The sequence below is a fragment of the Lucilia sericata genome, unplaced genomic scaffold (genome assembly GCF_015586225.1).
Source record: "Lucilia sericata isolate MDLA Ls3-8-SP2 unplaced genomic scaffold, ASM1558622v1 Contig001061F_arrow, whole genome shotgun sequence".
Classification (NCBI taxonomy): Eukaryota; Metazoa; Arthropoda; class Insecta; order Diptera; family Calliphoridae; genus Lucilia; species Lucilia sericata.
This window is the reverse complement of record NW_023995038.1, coordinates 84,891-108,244: the sequence shown is the minus strand read 5'-3', so window position 1 is coordinate 108,244 and position 23,354 is coordinate 84,891. Positions and strand designations below refer to the sequence as shown.

Below are 23,354 nucleotides of genomic sequence, written 5' to 3'. Positions count from 1 at the left end.
TTTTCCGTTATTTTAATATTTCATAATCATAAAACCAAATCAGTAAAAACCCATTATGCAACTTAGTACGCCATAAATATTGGTCCTAAAATAAAGAAAAAAATTGTGTCTTTGATATGCCATGTAGATTTTGTTCATTCTGACCCTACAAAAGGTAAAAAGACCAACTTTTAAAATTTAGGCAAATTGCTCAGAAATTGGATAGGATTGGGAAAGTTGTTAATTTTTTATTTATCGTGATAATTCAGCACAAACCAAGTGATCAGCACGACAGAAAACACTTTCCCAGCGGGAAATACCCCATATTATTCGTAAAAAGAACAATTCAACTTTGAGTTTAAGAAATATAAAAGCTCACATTGGCGTTTCAGTGACTAAAACAACAGTGTGGAGGACAATTTCAGATCTTAATTAAAAATATTTAAAAATGAAGCAAGTTTGCTTGCATGTTTTCTTTCGCGAACTGGAGCTTTGCAGTAACATAAGTAAGCGGTTACTTATGTTACTGCAACGCTCCAGTTCGCGAAAGAAAACATGCAAGCAAATTACATCTAAGTATGACTATCTATTTTTTTTTTTTTTGTAAATGGGAAAATAACTATAAATTCTACATTAGTTTATATTATCGAAGGAAGGAAGTGGATTCCAGATATTGGAGAGCTATGAGCAAGGATTCCCTACACTTTTCCAAGAGAAATGTTAGTGATGGGTTGCTGATGATTAGTGCAGCTTTTTGCTCCGACGTCTGCCTTCAATTCCAATTTCTTTCATGTAAAATTAACAGCACGTCCTACGCCAGAACTCTAGAAATTAATTTTGTGCTTTTCATGGCACAAAGTCCAACAAAAAACTAAATTTTCAGCAAGAAAATGCTTTTAAACCCAACATTAGATTTTTCAAAAACTGGTTTAACACCAAAAATACACCTGCTTCAGAGTGGTCAGCAGTGCTAACTAGATGTAAAGTCCATGGAAAATCTTTGGGGCATACAACCCAATCTAGTTTACTTGGGAAATCAACTCTACGAAAACCTTAATTTACGAAAAAATGGAATTTCTCAGGAATCATCAAATATTGATCAAAATATAATAAAAACTTTAGTAAAAAGTGTGAATTCTGGAATACTAAATCTTCTTAAATATAAGGGAGTCCGAATTAGCAAATATCTTTTTTAAATTGTGTATAATTTTTAAAAAATAATGAAATGTTTTTATAATTTTGAAACAAAGGCAAACTTGTTATTTGAAAAATATTAGAAATTACCAAAGAAATGGAGACAAATTGCACATCGATGAAAAGCACTTTCAAAGATGATCAGATCAGATGATGTTTCCAAAATAATTTATAAGATTTATTAAACATTTTTATGAAAAATATTATAATAAAAAGTGTTCTTATAATTCTGAAACACACCTTAGAAACGTGAAATTAAACATGTACTGCCTCGAGTAAGTGAGAACCAATAAAAGGGAACTTTTTGGTACTTTTTCGTTCTTCAAAAGGTACTTTCTGAATTTTCTATAATATTGAACCTAGAAACATGAAATTAAGAATGTAGAGGCCAGAGTAAATGAGAATCGAAAAAATGGGACTTTTTGGTACTTTTCGTTCTTCAAAAGGTACTTACTTTTTGAATTTTCTATACTATTGTACCTAGAAAGATGAAATGAAGCATGTAGAGCCCCAAGTAAGTGAGAAAGTATAAAAGCGTACTTTTTGGTACTTTTTAGTTCCTCAAAAGGTACTTTTTGAATTTCCTGTAATATTGAACCTAGAAACATCAAATTAAACATGTAGAGAACGGAGTATATGAGAATCCTTAAAAGGGGTCTTTTTGGTACTATTTCGTTCCTTAACTGGTACTTTTTGAGTTTTCTATAATATTAAACAAACAATTAAGCATGTGGAGACCGGAGAAAATGAGAACCTATAAAAGGGGACTTTTTCGGTACTTTTGGAGTTTTCTATAATATTGAACGTAGACACATGAAATTAAGCATGTAGAGCCTGGAGTAAATGAGAACCAATAAAAAGGGACGTTTTGGTACATTTTCGTTCTTCAAAAGGTACTTTTTGAATTTTCTATAATATTGAACCTAGAAACATTGAAACTATTGAACTTAGAAACACAAAAATAAATAAAAGATGTATTTTGGTATGTTTTCGTACTTCAACTGATACTTTTTGATATTTGTAAAATATTGAATATATAAACATTGAACAAAAATGTAAAAAAAGAGGCTTTCTGGTACTTTTTGTTCTTTTAGTATTACTTTTTAAATTTTCTATATTATTGAAACTAAAAACATGAATTGGACACACAGCTTCTTGAATGTATAAATATCTGTATGAGAGGAATTTATGGTTGAAAATGTAACCTGCTCCATCCTTATTTAACTAAAATCTATAAAAAGGGACTTTCTCTTACATTTTCGTTCTCCAACTGATATTTTTTGAATTTCCTGTAATATTGAGACTAAAATCAATCATTATTGATTGAAAATTTATGAAATACAACCTTGCGATAATGAATCAGTCAGTCAGTGAGTCAGTAACGTTAGAATTTTATATATATAGATTGAACCTAGGAACCTGTATGAAAATCTATGAAAGGGGACTTTTTAATATTGCAGATATACCTAAATGTATATTGTGGACTGACTGAAAATTTACAATAATTTTTATTTAATTTTATTAAGATGAGGGTAGCGAAGCACACTGGTTAGAAATATTTTTCATTATTAATATTATTTTATATATTTTTCCATATTTGTTATAATAGTCCTCAAAATATTAAATAGCGTAAACCAATGAAACATCGTTTTCGAATCATCGAAATAGGTGTCAAAATTGTCGTAATTTTTAGTTTAAACAGAGAATTATTAAAAAAATAGTTTGGGATTTGGTTTGGTTTATTCTAGAATTGTTTAGATTATTTTGAAATTTATATACCCCTTATAATACACTAAAAGTCGTTTTGCGGACCAGGAATAGTCTAACAAAAGTTTTAATTATTTTTCCCGTCATAAGCTCAAAATTATGGAATTTTTGAGACCCATTTCAAAAAGATTGCAGAAAATATTTTTTGAGCATGTATGTCTAGAAGAAACTAATTGCATATTAAGTTTCCCTGGTTATCACGCTTTTAAACGCAATCTACAATTTGAAATATGTATACATATTAATTTAAGAAAATTATTGTAATAAAAACATAGTACATACTATTATTTCAACCAATTTTGTGCAATATTTGGAAATTCTTGTTTAATGTTATCAAAATATTATTTATTTGCCCGCCTTATTTAACAAACATTATAGGAATTATAGTATAAGTTATAGGAACTATAGTATAAGTATAATAATCCGATATTTAAAATAACTGCAGTTCGAAATAAAGTTTTCGCAAAAACCAGACTTTTTAATATGTATTCGTAAAAAACTTACCTATAATAACTGGGATTTAGATGTTGTCGTATGTGATACAAAAGTAGGGCTCTTTTATTAAACTTTTTGTCACAGCAATTCACATATCCCTCCTTAATATTATGACTTTCACGCATGTGAATTCTTAAAGCAGGAAAATTATCTGACTTGTTATTACAAATATCACAGTATAATGACATGTACTTTGCAATTTCAGCGTCATACTCTATTATTTTAGCTTTATATGCTTCTTGGTCGCTTGCACTCTTTTTTGTCTTAATTATGCCTTTCTCTTTTTTTGGGCGACCTCTCCTCTTTTCTGAAGGAGTTTTAATGTTGTTTACAATCACATTTTTGACTGATTTGGATATTTTATTTTGACGCCTACACGATTTTTGTGAAATCTTATTTTCATTTGATAACTTTGATTCATTAATTTTCGTATTCGCTTCTCTTTTATTTCCATCATTGCTTTCAACCATAATTTCGCTATAAGACAAATTTGTTTTCTGCCCGATCTCATTGCAAATAATATTATCGGAAAGGATATCTCGATCTGTTGTTGCATTTCTCTCTTCATTATCCTTTTGTGGAATGAGAAATGGTAATTCACCCATTTCGTAAGTATTCTCGTAAGTTTCACTTTTATAAGGTAAAGAACAATATTCCTTAAGTTTATTTGTAGAATAATCACAATTAGTATTCTCTCCGTTTTTCCATAGTCTGTGAGCTTTGTCTACCATCTTATAAAATTCGTGAAAATCATATAGTTTGAGCCAACAATTTGTACAAATAAATGTCGATATTGGATCATCCTCTTTGGGCTAAAAAAATATGTAAGTATACTTATTCTTTCAAAATTCGACACGTTTTTCCATACATTTTTCATGTTTAAAAACAAAGAATATAAACATATACATTAGGGATATAACTATTGACATTCGTTGCATATATGCAAGTTGGCACAGCATAGTCGAATAGTCCATTAAAAAATGTGAGAAACTACGATATTTTTTTTCACGGTTGTTAAATAAGTATACGCATCAAATGTCTGTCCGTCTGTTTTTTTAAATTAATTTTTTGAAGGCCCCATAAAATCGGTCCATAAGAATCGGAGATATGGTCAGAACAAATATGATCAACAAATATATATTATAGACTTTTTGATTTAGGGATGTAAAATAGTATATTTGCTTAAAAAGCCAAAAGTCCAGAGATTTCGGTAAAAAATGACCGTATATAAATATTAAAATTTGAAAATAATAAAAAATAAACATTTAAAAAAAATTTGGTTTACATTAGAAATTAGGGTTGGTGCGTGATGTTTTTGATTCCAATTGACCAAAAAAAATTATATTCATTACTTGTACAACATTGGCAATCATGTGGTGGTATGCCAAAAATTTCGCCAAATTAGTTATATCCCTAATATACATAGTAGCAAACATAGCAGAAAAAGAAAAGATAGTGTCATTCTTTTTATTTTTAAAAATAACTATCTGACATGCTTATACACATACAATACTTTTCGACGAACTGCGACTGACAGCTACGCAACGTAAAAAAAGTGATACACAATCGCTGCGTTGATATAGTCCACGCTATTGAACACTCTATAGTTCAGAATATTGACTAGTCTATAGTCCAGATTATAGGCTATACTATAGTCCAGATTATAGACTAGACTACTGCCCAGAATATAGAATATACTATAGTCTTGACTGTAGTCCAGACTTTTTATATAAACTAACACTTTACAAAGAACGAATGAAGGTGATTAACCATAGGAGGTTTTAAATTCTAGGGTATTTCGAATACCGGCTTCGCTATATTAAGACATTTTTGATAAATGTACTTTTTTATGTCCTTTTGCTCGTAGACATTGTGACACTTTTAAAATTGTCAACGTCCATGGACACTATGACTTAATTTAGTGTGTCATATCGTCCATGGACATTATGACACGCCACCTAATTTTTTTATTTGGTTTTTAAGGGACTTCAGAACGTGCTTCCGAATTGCTAAAAGGTACTGGTTGATTTACTGGTATTCCTAGATCTTGTCGCCTGTGTGCAATGAAAATCGAAAATAGAATCCACTGGCATATTCCGTTTTAAAGTCAGGTCAAAATAAGGATATTTTCCTTTTTGTAAAACGTAGTATGCCACTGGATTAAAAGGGATATTATTAGACTTTACAGTGTTAATAAATGGCCTACCGGACATACACACACACAATATATACGATGGTCCTGAAGAAGTAAAACTATCAAATATCGTGAGCGCTGCTAGATTAGTACGATATAAGATTGATCAGAACATTTTCGCTATTTATTAAACAAAATTATATTCTTTAGAACAAAGACGTCAGCAACTTTCTTCTTTGATGGTATGTTGAAACTCCCATATAATGCTGGCCAGTGAGACTGGCCAGCATCTCCCGACACACAAATTTGGAAGCAACAGACTTTGGTAGATAGTATTATTTGATTTATATTTTGTAATCTCACGGATTATTTGTTTTATTTATAATATTTTTTAATTTATGTTTGAAAAAATATATTTTACAGACATTTGAAAAAGAAATATAAAAGTAAACAAAAAACATAGGTTTTTAAGGTAGATATGGTAGCACGGTTTTAAGCAATAAAATAATAATTCGCCCAAACGTCAGAAGTTTAATATGGCTACAAAAAGAGAGAACGGCTATACCTTTATTCTTTCTACTATGGTAGAAATCATAGCAAAAATATATTTCTGCTATGGTAGAAATAAAGAAGATAGTGTCATTCTCTCTTTATTTTTTCAAATTCTCCATGTGACATGCTTAAGGATTTTGAAGTTTTCGTTAAAATTGTGCTACCATATTCATTAATAATAATTTTAATTCAATTGGAAAATATTTAAACAATACAATAAAATATTATATTATATTGTATTGAAGTTTATTCTGGATGTAATGCTCAGGAGTTTAATAAGTGTTTACTACTTTTTAACAGAATAATACGTTATGTCTATCAATTAAAAATGCATGATCATGTGTCTGACTATGTTAGAGATTTCTTGGGTTGCTCTTTTATGAATTTTGTTCAAATCCGTTTGTTATTGTTCTTTTGTAAGGTAGTAATAGCTAATTGCCCTGAATATGTTAGAAATACTTTTAAATTTTTGCATTCTGACAGAAATCCTCAAATTTTAATTCCTATAATAAATCGAACCACTTACGAAAGATCTTTTCATGTGCGAGTTTCTAAACATTGGAACTCTCTTCCTCGAGTTCTTAGATGTTTTGATTTACGATTTACAACATTTAAAACGCAGCTTTTTGAATATGCATCCACTAATGTGATTTAATGTATTTATTACTTTTTTGCAATGAATTTTTAAAATTATACAGCGCTAAAGATATTATCATATATGAAGTTATTTACACACACATATGTATGTACACATAAGCAATTCATTTTTGTAGTCAGCCTCTTATGTATTAATGAAATTATCTGTAATATTGATTTAAGTTGCCTATTTTAACATATGCTAGTCTACCAAATATATATGGCCCTATGGGCTCGGTTGGTTTTTCGTAAATAAATAAATAAAATAAATAAATAGTGAATATATAATATATTCACTGATTGAGAGTTACATGGTGAGAATGCTGTGTAGTATGAATTGTTAGGTAGTGGACAATGATTAGAGGTTAGAGATCGTTGATGCTGCTTTGAATGAAATTTTATCTGAATCCAGGAAGAACAGACCTTGTAAAAGATTTCTTGACATGCAGTCTGTGTTGAAGCCGAGAGAATCTTTGAGTGTGAAAAATATGCTTGACCTCTGTATTAAATATATGACATTGTTGAAGCAGGTGATAATGAGAATAAAAGTCTGGATGCGTTCTATTCTGACCGTATTTCTGGAATGAAGTTAACCTGCTATTGTGAGTTCGCGGTCAGTTGCTGCCGTGCTACAGGTCGGCTATTCCAATGGCTCCTGCTGTTCTTTTGTCTAAACACTACGAAACGTTGTCCGCGTTATTGGTTTATATATTTGTGATCGAATTTCAATGACTTGCTTATAGTGTTTTTAATACTAATACCAGTGCCTCAGGTGGGAATCGAATCTACGACCTCCAGTCTGACAGATTAGTACCTACCGGAGGCACATAGATTTATCTAAAGTCTAGTCTATAGTCCAGACTGGTATATAATCCAGTCTAGCGTCCACATTTGGTCTATAGACAAGACTATTGACTTGGTTATAGCAAAAATATAATGGATTAAAGCCAAAAGGTTATGTATATTAATAAAAACTTTAAAAAAAATCTCACTGTCTTTATGTTGTTATTATAATTTTGTACTAACTTAATAAAATCAATTGCTTTTAACAATATACATTTTTATTTCTGATCATCCTATGTGCAGCTTTTAATGCATTTTAATGTTTATGTTATTCTTTATTTAACAAAATTATAAATTACACATTTGTCATAAATAATTTCTTGTAAATTAAAATATATATATATATATTTTTTTTTTGATTGTGGCAACGCTACACATAATGAATAAGAGAAAATTAAACTTCAAAAAACTTTATTTTTGAAAACAAATTTTGATTGGTACACCTACAGTTAGTCACAAAATTAAGTATACAGAAATACTGACAATTGGTTTTATTTAAAAAATTATATTATTTTTACAAAAACCAAAAAAAGTAACACATTTATTTATTAAAAACAATTATGATAACTATTAACTACTTTTTTCTGGGTTATTTTAGTTATTTGAGTTCTCATTTAAGGTGAAGTTAAATAGGTGTAAAATTTACGTCACAATAATAAGTATACAGATAATTTCAATATGTATTTGGTTTAATGATATTAAAAAAAAAATATAAAAATGTTACCTGTTTGAATGGAATTACTTTATAATAAAATCTTTTGTACACTATAACTTGGATAAAATTCACTTTTTTCCGAAAATTGAAATTTTTGGTAATTGATAAATGGTTTAGTATAACCTTTACTACTTTTGTTTTGTTACTTATGTTTTTGGCTGAGCACTTGGTTTTTGTATTCCTTTTTTCTCTTGCTTATATGAGAGTGGGAGAGTATATTGTTGTTGTTTGCTATGATTTCTGAAGATAGTATGTGTGTATGTGTGTCCTAATCGTGTATTTACATTTGCGATTTATTGTTTTGCTTTTAAAAATAAAAATCATAAGCAGACCTTTTCAAAAATGTTTACAAAATAAAAATCAATTGTAGCGAGTTATTTTGTTTTTCTTTTCGGTTTCTCTCAAACACTTATCAAAAAAATCTAACATAAAGGTTTCTCTCAGTGATAAACTGCAAAAACACATTTATAAATAGTGATCACAGCAATTAACCTTATAAAAACAAAGTGGACCCGATATTTTCAGTCTCTGGTATTTATTAATTTAATTTTAATTTCGTATGTTCGACTTCTGTGGAGAAATGACATTCAACAAATCGCACACACAAATCCAACGTGTTTGTCCAGCTTTAGTACGCAAACGTGACAACTTTTAAACGAAATTGAGATTTTAATAAAGAATAGTAGTATAACTATAAATGCACATTTAGCAATCAAAAATTGCCGTTATTGAAACATTAAAAATGTACTTTTGTTATGGTATGCAAATATACATACAAGGAAAAAGTGCTATGTCCTTACAATTTGCTATTATCAAAGAGAAATATCAAACATGTTGTACATCAATGTGTAGGAAATAATACTTAGTTTATAAATGACTAAGAACTCATGGAATACTTCTTTTCAAATAAAGTAAAACAAGTAAATATTAACAATGAACTAATTTTCTTTAAGAGGGATGATATAGAGAATAGAGTAAATTATGGACCGAATTTCGTAGTAGTTAGTTAGAATTTTTTCTATAAAACTTGTTTATGCCGAATATTGTCACGTTTGCGTACTAAGCTGAAGGTATGTAACATTTAAATTACTACTTTCGCAGATTTTAAAAATTTTTTTAGTCTGTAAAAATTACAAAATGTTGTGTCCCAGTAAAAAATAATTGATGCCATACTTTACAAACAACATCTTAATCACATCTAAAAATGCGATTTCATATTTTATAAACCAAGTATTTCCTTACAAATGAAAACCCAGTTAAAGGTGAGGAAAGACTTGTAGAAGTCACTACAAATAACATATTCGAAGTAAATCAAATTTTGGTGAAAAACCAATGAAATTTACACAAGCGTGTCATTGAAATAATGTGGTTTATTTTTGATATACAAATATCGGATTCTTATTGCTTCTACATCTAGTTCAAAGTTGTCAAAAACACCTCTCCAATGACACGCTAATGTAAAATTCATAGGATTTTCACCCGAATTTGAAGCACTTCGGGTCACTAGTTGTGATGAACATCTTTTTCCACACTTTTTTTGCTGGGTAAAAATTACAAAAAATACAAATGCAAAATGAAAGTTTGAACAAATTCTGGTTTCTATCCGTATCACAAACGATTGTCTCGTAAATTATATGATATCCAAAAATTCCATTCAGGTAGATAGACATTGACTTTGACTATTATGGACTAGTCTATTGATTAAACGGACTTATTTATTGTATAGACTAAGGACTAATCTATCTAACATATGAACTGTTAATTTTGAAAATGTGTACTTGTTTCCAAAAAAAATAGTTAAGGATAGAATTAGGTACTATTTCATTTTAATCATTTAATATTCACGGTTTAAAATATATAATATTTATATACATATGTATACACTGAGTCAAATAAGTCTCCGTACAGTATGTAGTTAAAAACATTATTTGTTATATTTTATAAAAAATTTGTCCGATTTAAAAAAATAGTATTTTACCAAAGGTGATAATGTCCTAATAAATTTTCTAATTGTAAAAATTTTAAATAATACTCTATGTTTTTGTGAATTATTTCTTAAATGCAACACCTCTACAATCAAACTCAAAAAAATGTCCGAAAATCATAATGCTTAGAACTCAAACGAGTCCTAAATTTTGTCAGCATAGTTTTATGGCGAGTTCAAAGAAATACGCCATGGGGTATGGGTTGTTTGGGTTTGTTATCATAAACGAACCGAAAATCGTATCCTAATGCCTAATTTTACTGCATTGGCTTCCAAATGTTGTTTAAAAATATTTAATTAATTATATTATCCAATGTCCTTCAACGCTTATGATGTTTCGGAAACATCCGGAAACAGATATTATACACCACACCATCACTATACCACCAACGGATTTCACACTTGCTTTATGATTGTTTTAATTACTTTTATTTTTAAATCTTCGGCTTTCTGATCCGAAAATGTTGTATTTACTTCCATCTGTAACAAAATATAGTTTTCCAGCTGTATTCCGCTTTATTTGCGTAATATCGGGATACTCAAAGCGTTCTTCACATTCTTTACTCAAATAAACACTTTCTTAGGTGGAACACATGCCTTTTATTGATTCAGATGATGAAAATGTTGTATAGTTTGTGTATTTACAGATACATTTTAACATCTTGTACAACTCTTAGCTATTTCAATGACACTAATTTATAAATCACGTCTCATATCCGTTCAAATTTTCGCTCAAACTGAAAATCAATACATTTTCCTCCATATGTAGACGTTTCCATTTTTCCTGGTTATTTTGTACATTTCTGTAATATATTAAACAGAAGATAGTGGCCTACATACAATTTGATAATATTTTGCGAAAAATTTTCCTTCATTACTCATTCAAATTATTAATTCTTTGAATTTGAGAAGATTTCTGGTACCGGCATTATTCTCAGACTTATTTTAAATGTAAACAAAGTAAAAATTAACGAAAAGACTTTAAAGCAGTCCTGATAACATAAGAAATTAGAATACACCTCATTTTAATGTACCGTTATATTTTAGAGCTGTATCCTTTAATTGTTTTTCTTCTGTACGTACATTTTTTTGAGTTTGAATATAGAGGTGTTGCAATTAAAAAATAAAAATTTATTAGGACAATATTACTTATAAGAAAAATTTTTTGTAAATCGGACAACTATTTTAGAAAATATTATAAAATATGTTTTTAAAACATGCTGTACGGACAATTGTTTGAGTCACTGTATATATATATATATATATATATATATATATGTAGATATATCTTTACATGGCTATTGACAAGTCTTGAACTAGGCTATGGACTTTTTTATACACTACTCTATAAACTATTCTAAGGGCTAGTCTGTTGGCAAGTCGATTGAAGTAAATCAAATTTTGGTGAAAAACCAATGAAATTTACACAAGCGTGTCATTGAAATAATGTGGTTTATTTTTGATATACAAATGTCGGATTCTTATTGCTTCTACATCTAGTTCAAAGTTGTCAAAAATTAACAACACCTCTCCAAGTCGATTGACTATTCTATGGGCTAGTCTATTAACTATTTATTGGACTATATATATATATATATATATATATATATATATATATATATATATATATATATGTAGATATATCTTTACATGGCTATTGACAAGTCTTGAACTAGGCTATGGACTTTTTTATACACTACTCTATAAACTATTCTAAGGGCTAGTCTGTTGGCAAGTCGATTGAAGTAAATCAAATTTTGGTGAAAAACCAATGAAATTTACACAAGCGTGTCATTGAAATAATGTGGTTTATTTTTGATATACAAATGTCGGATTCTTATTGCTTCTACATCTAGTTCAAAGTTGTCAAAAATTAACAACACCTCTCCAAGTCGATTGACTATTCTATGGGCTAGTCTATTAACTATTTATTGGACTAGCCTGTTGACAAGTCTATGGTCTAGTCTTCGTACTAGTCTAAGAAGTATATTAATATCAATGCACTTTGGTTACATCCTTGTCTTCTGTATTTTGTTTTTAAATTGATTAAACTATATATGGTTAAATCCAAAAATAATTTTAGCTCAATGAAACTGAGTTCCATATATGCTCAAGTATTTCCTTTTTATGGGAATTAAATAATTTTATTTGTACAAATTTAAATTTTGATACTTTGACTCATAGGCTTCCCGAATTCTATGTTTTAAATGTTTTTAAATTTACTGCTACGAGCAGTCAAAGTTAAAATTTCTATAAAAAAAATTGCTTGTGACAAACTAAAAAAATCTCGCTGGTGTGCCCAAAATGGAATAGATATAGGAGGACTACAAAAACTGCTATAGATAACGTGAAACTTTTGAATATATCACTTTTTTCCTAGGCACACTCATAATATCATATTTAGTGGTCTAGAACATTACATTAAAATCACTATGTTCACATTTCCAAGATATTTAAAAAAAATTCTATCCGTAAAGGATATTACATTATTTGCAAAAAAAGTGAAATATAACGTTATTAATAATTACTTCAACAAAGTTATCTTTTAAAGGAGCCTGAAACGAATAACGTTTTTACACAGATCAGTAGACCTAGTTAACTATTATCTAGGGATGTAACGAATACTTGCTTTCGCATATGCGAATGCGAATTATTCGCTTACTTTTTTACATTTGCATTCGTTAAATCTTAGCGAATGCATTAGCGAATACTATTTCTAAGAAAACAAAACGAAAAATTAGATGTATTCACTTTTAGTGAATGAAAATTTAAATTCCCTGAGCTGTATTTGTACTTTAGTTATGTATTATTTTACCTAGCGCCACTCGCCTCTAGTTTAGTCAGAAAATGGACTTTTATGTTTTCACTCAAAAAATCGATTTTTGGTGGGAAATTAAAGTGATCACAGATTTTCTTTATTTTTGGCCTAGCGCCTCTAGTTTAGCCAGAAAATTGACTTCTATGTTTTCACTCAAAAAATCGATTTTTGGTGGGAAATTAAAGTGATCACAGATTTTCTTTATTTTTGCCCTAGCGCCTCTGGTTTTGCCAGAAAATAGACTTCTATGTTTTCACTCAAAAAATCGGTTTTTGGTGGGAAATTAAAGTGATCACAGATTTTCTTTATTTTTGCCTCTAGTTTAGCCAGAAAATGGACTTTTATGTTTTATTAAAAAAATGGATTTTTGTTGGGAAACTAAAGTGATCACAGATTTTCTTTATTTTTGCCCTAGGGCCTTTGGTTTAGCCAGAAAATGAACTTTTATGTTTTCACTCAAAAAATCGATTTTTGTTGGGAGATTAAAGTGATCACAGATTTTCTTTTTTGCCCTAACGCCTCTAGTTTGCCCAGAAAATGGACTTTTATGTTTTCACTCAAAAAATCGATTTTTGGTGGGAAATTAAAGTGATCACAGATTTTCTTTATTTTTGCCCTAGCGCCTCTAGTATAGCCAGAAAATGGACTTTTATGTTTTATTAAAAAAATGGATTTTTGTTGGGAAACTAAAGTGATCACAGATTTTCTTTATTTTTGCCCTAGCGCCTCTAGTATAGCCAGAAAATGGACTTTTATGTTTTATTAAAAAAATGGATTTTTGTTGGGAAACTAAAGTGATCACAGATTTTCTTTATTTTTGCCCTAGCGCCTCTAGTTTACCCATAAAATGGACTTTTATGTTTTCACTCAGAAAATGGACTTTTATGTTTTCACTCAAAAAATCGATTTTTGTTGGGAAAATAAAATAATCATAGATTTTCTTTTTTAGCCAGAAAATGGACTTTTATGTTTTCACTCAAAAAATCGATTTTTGGTGGGAAATTAAAGTGATCACAGATTTTCTTTATTTTTGCCCTAGCGCCTCTAGTTTACCCATAAAATGGACTTTTATGTTTTCACTCAAAAAATCGATTTTTGGTGGGAAATTAAAGTGATCACAGATTTTCTTCATTTTTGCCTAGCGCCTCTAGTTTAGCCAAAAAATGGACTTTTATGTTTTATTAAAAAAGTCGATTTTTGGTGGAGGCCCTAGCGCCTCTAGTTTACCCATAAAATGGACTTTTATGTTTTCACCCAAAAAATCGATTTTTGGTGGGAAATTAAAGTGATCACAGATTTTCTTCATTTTTACCCTAGCGCCTCTAGTTTAGCCAGAAAATGGACTTTTATGTTTTATTAAAAAAATCGATTTTTGGTGGAGGCCCTAGCGCCTCTAGTTTACCCATAAAATAGACTTTTATCTTTTCACTCAAAAAATCGATTTTTTGTGGGAAATTAAAGTGATCACAGATTTTCTTTATTTTTGCCCTAGCGCCTCTAGTTTAGCAAGAAAATGGACTTTTATGTTTTCACTCAAAAAATCGATTTTTGGTGGGAAATTAAAGTGATCACAGATTTTCTTCATTTTTGCCCTAGCGCCTCTAGTTTTGCCAGAAAATGGACTTTTATGTTTTATTAAAAAAATCGATTTTTGGTGGAGGCCCTAGCGCCTCTAGTTTACCCATAAAATAGACTTTTATCTTTTCACTCAAAAAATCGATTTTTGGTGGGAAATTAAAGTGAAATAAAAGTAAATGGACTTTTATGTTTTATTAAAAAAATGGATTTTTGTTGGGAAACTAAAGTGATCACAGATTTTCTTTATTTTTGCCCTAGGGCCTTTGGTTTAGCCAGAAAATGAACTTTTATGTTTTCACTCAAAAAATCGATTTTTGTTGGGAGATTAAAGTGATCACAGATTTTCTTTTTTGCCCTAACGCCTCTAGTTTGCCCAGAAAATGGACTTTTATGTTTTCACTCAAAAAATCGATTTTTGGTGGGAAATTAAAGTGATCACAGATTTTCTTTATTTTTGCCCTAGCGCCTCTAGTATAGCCAGAAAATGGACTTTTATGTTTTATTAAAAAAATGGATTTTTGTTGGGAAACTAAAGTGATCACAGATTTTCTTTATTTTTGCCCTAGCGCCTCTAGTATAGCCAGAAAATGGACTTTTATGTTTTATTAAAAAAATGGATTTTTGTTGGGAAACTAAAGTGATCACAGATTTTCTTTATTTTTGCCCTAGCGCCTCTAGTTTACCCATAAAATGGACTTTTATGTTTTCACTCAAAAAATCGATTTTTGGTGGGAAATTAAAGTGATCACAGATTTTCTTTATTTTTGCCCTAGCGCCTCTAGTTTACCCATAAAATGGACTTTTATGTTTTCACTCAAAAAATCGATTTTTGGTGGGAAATTAAAGTGATCACAGATTTTCTTGATTTTTGCCTAGCGCCTCTAGTTTAGCCAAAAAATGGACTTTTATGTTTTATTAAAAAAAACGATTTTTGGTGGAGGCCCTAGCGCCTCTAGTTTACCCATAAAATGGACTTTTATGTTTTCACCCAAAAAATCGATTTTTGGTGGGAAATTAAAGTGATCACAGATTTTCTTCATTTTTGCCCTAGCGCCTCTAGTTTAGCCAGAAAATGGACTTTTATGTTTTATTAAAAAAATCGTTTTTTGGTGGAGGCCCTAGCGCCTCTAGTTTACCCATAAAATAGACTTTTATCTTTTCACTCAAAAAATCGATTTTTGGTGGGAAATTAAAGTGATCACAGATTTTCTTTATTTTTGCCCTAGCGCCTCTAGTTTAGCAAGAAAATGGACTTTTATGTTTTCACTCAAAAAATCGATTTTTGGTGGGAAATTAAAGTGATCACAGATTTTCTTCATTTTTGCCCTAGCGCCTCTAGTTTTGCCAGAAAATGGACTTTTATGTTTTATTAAAAAAATCGATTTTTGGTGGAGGCCCTAGCGCCTCTAGTTTACCCATAAAATAGACTTTTATCTTTTCACTCAAAAAATCGATTTTTGGTGGGAAATTAAAGTGAAATAAGAGTAAATGGACTTTTATGTTTTATTAAAAAAATGGATTTTTGTTGGGAAACTAAAGTGATCACAGATTTTCTTTATTTTTGCCCTAGGGCCTTTGGTTTAGCCAGAAAATGAACTTTTATGTTTTCACTCAAAAAATCGATTTTTGTTGGGAGATTAAAGTGATCACAGATTTTCTTTTTTGCCCTAACGCCTCTAGTTTGCCCAGAAAATGGACTTTTATGTTTTCACTCAAAAAATCGATTTTTGGTGGGAAATTAAAGTGATCACAGATTTTCTTTATTTTTGCCCTAGCGCCTCTAGTATAGCCGGAAAATGGACTTTTATGTTTTCACTCAAAAAATCGATTTTTGGTGGGAAATTAAAGTGATCACAGATTTTCTTCATTTTTGCCCTAGCGCCTCTAGTTTAGCCAGAAAATGGACTTTTATGTTTTATTGAAAAAAATCGATTTTTGGTGGAGGCCCTAGCGCCTTTAGTTTACCCATAAAATAGACTTTTATCTTTTCACTCAAAAAATCGATTTTTGGTGGGAAATTAAAGTGAAATAAAAGTAAATAGACTTTTATGTTTTATTAAAAAAATGGATTTTTGTTGGGAAACTAAAGTGATCACAGATTTTCTTTATTTTTGCCCTAGGGCCTTTGGTTTAGCCAGAAAATTAACTTTTATGTTTTCACTCAAAAAATCGATTTTTGTTGGGAGATTAAAGTGATCACAGATTTTCTTTTTTGCCCTAACGCCTCTAGTTTGCCCAGAAAATGGACTTTTATGTTTTCACTCAAAAAATCGATTTTTGGTGGGAAATTAAAGTGATCACAGATTTTCTTTATTTTTGCCCTAGCGCCTCTAGTTTACCCATAAAATGGACTTTTATGTTTTCACTCAAAAAATCGATTTTTGGTAGGAAATTAAAGTGATCACAGATTTTCTTTATTTTTGCCTTAGCGCCTCTAGTTTAGCCAGAAAATGGACTTTTATGTTTTATTAAGAAAATCGATTTTTGGTGGGAAATTAAAGTGATCACAGATTTTCTTTATTTTTGCCCTAGCGCCTCTAGTTTAGCCAGAAAATCGACTTATATTTTCACTCAAAAAAAACGATTTTTGTTGGGAAAATAAATGATCACAGATTTTCTTTATTTTTGCCCTAGCGCCTCTAGTTTAGCAAGAAAATGGACTTTTATGTTTTATTAAAAAAATCGATTTTTGTTGGGAGATTAAAGTGATCACAGATTTTCTTTATTTTTGCCCTAGCGCCTCTAGTTTAGCCAGAAAATGGACTTTTATGTTTTCACTCAAAAAATCGATTTTTGGTGGGAAATTAAAGTGATCACAGATTTTCTTTATTTTTGCCCTATCGCCTCTAGTTTACCCATAAAATGGACTTTTATGTTTTCACTCAAAAAATCGATTTTTGTTGGGAGATTAAAGTGATCACAGATTTTCTTTATTTTTGCCCTAGCGCCTCAAGTTTTGCCAGAAAATGGACTTTTATGTTTTCATTAAAAAAATCGATTTTTGGTGGAGGCCCTAGCGCCTCTAGTTTACCCATAAAATGGACTTTTATGTTTTCACTCAAAAAATCGATTTTTGGTGGGAAATTAAAGTGATCACAGATTTTCTTTATTTTTGCCCTAGCGCTTCTTGTTTAGCCAGAAAATGGACTTTTATGTTTTCACTCAAAAAATCGATTTTTGGTCTGAAATTAAAGTGGTCACAGATTTTCTTTATTTTTGCCCTAGCGCCTCTAGTTTAGCCAGAAAATGGACTTTTATATTTTCACTCAAAAAATCGATTTTTGTTTGGAAATTAAAGTGATCACAGATTTTCTTTATTTTTTTCCCTAGCGCCTCTAGTTTAGCCAGAAAATGAACTTTTATGTTTTCACTCAAAAAATCGATTTTTGTTTGGAAATTAAAGTGATCACAGATTTTCTTTATTGTTGCCCTAGCGCCTCCAGTTTAGCCAGAAAATGGACTTTTATGTTTTATTAAAAAAATCACTCAAAATTACTCCAAAAATCGATTTTTGTTTGGAAATTAAAGTGATCACAGATTTTCTTTATTTTTGCCCGTCGCTTCTAGTTTTGCCAGAAAATGGACTTTTATGTTTTATTAAAAAAATCGATTTTTGTTGGGAAATTAAAGTGATCACAGATTTTCTTTATTTTTGCCCTAGCGCCTCTAGTTTTACCAGAAAATAGACTTTTATGTTTTCACTCAAAAAATCGATTTTTGTCTGGAAATTAAAGTGATCACAGATTTTCTTTATTTTTGCCCTAGCGCCTCTTGTTTAGCCAGAAAATGGACTTTTATGTTTTCATTAAAAAATCGATTTTTGTTGAGAAATAAAAGTGATCACAGATTTTCTTTATTTTTGCCCTAGCGCCTCTAAATTAGCCAGAAAATGCCATAGCGCCTCTTGTTTAGCCAGAAAATGGACTTCTATGTTTTCACTCAAAAAATCGATTTTTGGTCTGAAATTAAAGTGGTCACAGATTTTCTTTATTTTTGCCCTAGCGCTTCTAGTTTTGCCAGAAAATGGACTTTTATGTTTTCACTCAAAAAATCGATTTTTGTTTGGAAATTAAAGTGATCACAGATTTTCTTTATTTTTGCCCTAGCGCTTCTAGTTTAGCCAGAAAATGGACTTTTATGTTTTCACTCAAAAAATCGATTTTTGGTAGGAAATTAAAGTGATCACAGATTTTCTTTATTTTTGCCCTAGAGCCTCTAGTTTAGCCAGAAAATGGAATTTTATGTTTTATTAAAAAAGCCGATTTTTGTTGGGAGATTAAAGTGATCACAGATTTTCTTTATTTTTGCCCTAGCGCCTCTAATTTAGCCAGAAAATGGACTTTTATGTTTTCACTCAAAAAATCGATTTTTGGTAGGAAATTAAAGTGATCGCAGATTTTCTTTATTTTTGCCCTAGAGCCTCTAGTTTAGCCAGAAAATGGAATTTTATGTTTTATTAAAAAAGCCGATTTTTGTTGGGAGATTAAAGTGATCACAGATTTTCTTTATTTTTGCCCTAGCGCCTCTAGTTTAGCCAGAAAATGGACTTTTATGTTTTCACTCAAAAAATCGATTTTTTGTAGGAAATTAAAGTGATCGCAGATTTTCTTTATTTTTGCCCTAGAGCCTCTAGTTTAGCCAGAAAATGGACTTTTATGTTTTATTAAAAAAATCGATTTTTGTTGGGAGATTAAAGTGATCACAGATTTTCTTTATTTTTGCCCTAGCGCCTCTAGTTTAGCCAGAAAATGGACTTTTATGTTTTCACTCAAAAAATCGATTTTTGGTAGGAAATTAAAGTGACCACAGATTTTCTTTATTTTTGCCCTAGAGCCTCTAGTTTAGCCAGAAAATGGACTTTTATGTTTTATTAAAAAAATCGATTTTTGTTGGGAGATTAAAGTGATCACAGATTTTCTTTATTTTTGCCCTAGCGCCTCTAGTTTAGCCAGAAAATGGACTTTTATGTTTTCACTCAAAAAATCGATTTTTTGTAGGAAATTAAAGTGATCACAGATTTTCTTTATTTTTGCCCTAGCGCCTCTAGTTTAGCCAGAAAATGGACTTTTATGTTTTATCAAAAAAATCGATTTTTGGTGGGAAATTAAAGTGATCACAGATTTTCTTTATTTTTGCCCTAGCGCCTCTAGTTTAGCCAGAAAATGGATTTTTATGTTTTCACTCAAAAAATTGATTTTTGTTGGGAAATTAAAGTGATCACAGATTTTCTTTATTTTTGCCCTAGCGCCTCTAGTTCAGCCAGAGAATGGACTTTTATGTTTTCACTCAAAAAATCGATTTTTGGTAGGAAATTAAAGTGATCACAGATTTTCTTTATTTTTGTCCTAGCGCCTCTAGTTTAGCCAGAAAATTGACCTTTATGTTTTATTAAAAAAAATCGATTTTTGTTGGGAGATTAAAGTGATCACAGATTTTTTTATTTTTGCCCTAGCGCCTGTAGTTTAGCCAGGAAATGGATTTTTATGTTTTCACTCAAAAAATCGATTTTTGGTGGGAAATTAAAGTGATCACAGATTTTCTTTATTTTTGCCCTAGCGCCTCTAAATTAGCCAGAAAATGCCCTAGCGCCTCTTGTTTAGCCAGAAAATGGACTTTTATGTTTTCACTCAAAAAATCGATTTTTGGTCTGAAATTAAAGTGGTCACAGATTTTCTTTATTTTTGCCCTAGCGCTTCTAGTTTAGCCAGAAAATGGACTTTTATGTTTTCACTCAAAAAATCGATTTTTGGTAGGAAATTAAAGTGATCACAGATTTTCTTTATTTTTGCCCTAGAGCCTCTAGTTTAGCCAGAAAATGCACTTTTATGTTTTATTAAAAAAATCGATTTTTGTTGGGAGATTAAAGTGATCACAGATTTTCTTTATTTTTGCCCTAGCGCTTCTAGTTTAGCCAGAAAATGGACTTTTATGTTTTCACTCAAAAAATCAATTTTTGGTAGGATATTAAAGTGATCACAGATTTTCTTTATTTTTGCCCTAGCGCCTCTAGTTTAGCCAGAAAATGGACTTTTATGTTTTCACTCAAAAAATCGATTTTTGGTGGTAAATTAAAGTGATCACAGATTTTCTTTATTTTTGCCCTAGCGCCTCTAGTTTAGCAAGAAAATGGACTTTTATGTTTTCACTCAAAAAATCGATTTTTGGTGGGAAATTAAAGTGATCACAGATTTTCTTTATTTTTGCCCTAGCGCCTCTAGTTTAGCAAGAAAATGGACTTTTATGTTTTCACTCAATAAATCGATTTTTGTTTGGAAATTAAAGTGATCACAGATTTTCTTTATTTTTGCCCTAGCGCCTCTAGTTTAGCAAGAAAATGGGCTTTTATGTTTTCACTCAAAAAATCGATTTTTGGTGGGAAATTAAAGTGATCACAGATTTTCTTTATCTTTGCCCTAGCGCCTCTAGTTTAGCAAGAAAATGGACTTTTATGTTTTCACTCAATAAATCGATTTTTGTTTGGAAATTAAAGTGATCACAGATTTTCTTTATTTTTGCCCTAGCGCCTCTAGTTACGCCAGAAAATGAATTTTATGTTTTCACTCAAAAAATCGATTTTTGTTGGGATATTAAAGATGATTCTTTATTTTTGCCCTAGAGCCTCTAGTTTAGCAAAAAATGGATTTTATGTTTTCAATCAAAAAATCTATTTTTGTTGAGAAATAAAAGTGATCACAGATTTTCTTTATTTTTGCCCTAGCGCCTCTAAATTAGCCAGAAAATGGACTTTTATGTTTTCACTCAAAAAATCGATTTTTGTTGAGAAATTAAAATCATAGATTTTATTTATTTTTGCCCTAGCGCTTCTTGTTTAGCCAGAAAATGGACTTTTATGTTTTCACTCAAAAAATCGATTTTTGGTCTGAAATTAAAGTGGTCACAGATTTTCTTTCTTTTTGCCCTAGCGCCTCTAGTTTAGCCAGAAAATGGACTTTTATATTTTCACTCAAAAAATCGATTTTTGTTTGGAAATTAAAGTGATCACAGATTTTCTTTATTTTTTTCCCTAGCGCCTCTAGTTTAGCCAGAAAATGAACTTTTATGTTTTCACTCAAAAAATCGATTTTTGTTTGGAAATTAAAGTGATCACAGATTATCTTTATTTTTGCCCGTCGCTTCTAGTTTTGCCAGAAAATGGACTTTTATGTTTTATTAAAAAAATGGATTTTTGTTGGGAAACTAAAGTGATCACAGATTTTCTTTATTTTTGCCCTAGCGCCTCTAGTTTAGCCAGAAAATGGACTTTTATGTTTTCACTCAAAAAATCGATTTTTGTTGGGAAACTAAAGTGATCACAGATTTTCTTTATTTTTGCCCTACCGCCTCTACTTTAGCCAGAAAATGGACTTTTATGTTTTCACTCAAAAAATCGATTTTTGTTGGGAAAATAAAATAATCATAGATTTTCTTTTTTAGCCAGAAAATGGACTTTTATGTTTTCACTCAAAAAAAAAAGATTTTTGTTGGGAAATTAAAGTGATCACAGATTTTCTTTATTTTTGCCCTAGTGCCTCTAGTTTTGCCAGAAAATAGACTTTTATGTTTTCACTCAAAAAATCGATTTTTGTCTGGAAATTAAAGTGATCACAGATTTTCTTTATTTTTGCCCTAGCGCCTCTAGTTTAGCCAAAAAATGGACTTTTATGTTTTCACTCAAAAAATCGATTTTTGTTGAGAAATTAAAGTGATCACAGATTTTCTTTATTTTTGCCCTAGTGCCTCTAAATTAGCCAGAAAATGGACTTTTATGTTTTCACTCAAAAAATCGATTTTTGTTGAGAAATTAAAATCACAGATTTTCTTTATTTTTGCCCTAGCGCCTCTAAATTAGCCAGAAAATGGACTTTTATGTTTTCACTCAAAAAATCGATTTTTGTTGAGAAATTAAAATCACAGATTCTATTTATTTTTGCCCTAGCGCCTCTTGTTTAGCCAGAAAATGGACTTTTATGTTTTCATTAAAAAAATCGATTTTTGTTGAGAAATAAAAGTGATCACAGATTTTCTTTATTTTTGCCCTAGCGCCTCTAAATTAGCCAGAAAATGCCCTAGCGCCTCTTGTTTAGCCAGAAAATGGACTTTTATGTTTTCACTCAAAAAATCGACTTTTGGTCTGAAATTAATGTGTTGTTTCTAGATAACGAGCGAGTAGTTTGAGCACAAATTTTACTTGTATTTTGTTATTGTAACAAAAACAAAATACAAGTAAAATTTTAACTCAAACTACTCACACGTTATCTAGAAACAACACATAAAGTGGTCACAGATTTTCTTTATTTTTGCCCTAGCGCTTCTAGTTTTGCCAGAAAATGGACTTTTATGTTTTCACTCAAAAAATCGATTTTTGTTTGGAAATTAAAGTGATCACAGACTTTCTTTATTTTTACCCTAGCGCTTCTAGTTTAGCCAGAAAATGGACTTTTATGTTTTCACTCAAAAAATCGATTTTTGGTAGGAAATTAAAGTGATCACAGATTTTCTTTATTTTTGCACAAGAGCCTCTAGTTTAGCCAGAAAATGCACTTTTATGTTTTATTAAAAAAATCGATTTTTGTTGGGAGATTAAAGTGATCACAGATTTTCTTTATTTTTGCCCTAGCGCTTCTAGTTTAGCCAGAAAATGGATTTTTATGTTTTCACT

At 30.2% G+C, this 23,354-nt stretch overlaps 1 protein-coding gene across 2 annotated transcripts in view; it reads right to left on the bottom strand.

Moving 5' to 3' along the window:
- The window catches only part of LOC119609789 (transcription factor grauzone-like), a 46,503-nt gene that overhangs the window by 10,376 nt on the left and 12,773 nt on the right, over positions 1-23,354 (bottom strand). For both annotated transcript variants that reach the window (XM_037964721.1, XM_037964722.1), the window contains exon 2: positions 3,445-4,247. In XM_037964721.1, the coding sequence (XP_037820649.1) occupies positions 3,445-4,247 (803 nt within the window). The remainder of the gene's footprint in view (positions 1-3,444; positions 4,248-23,354) is intronic.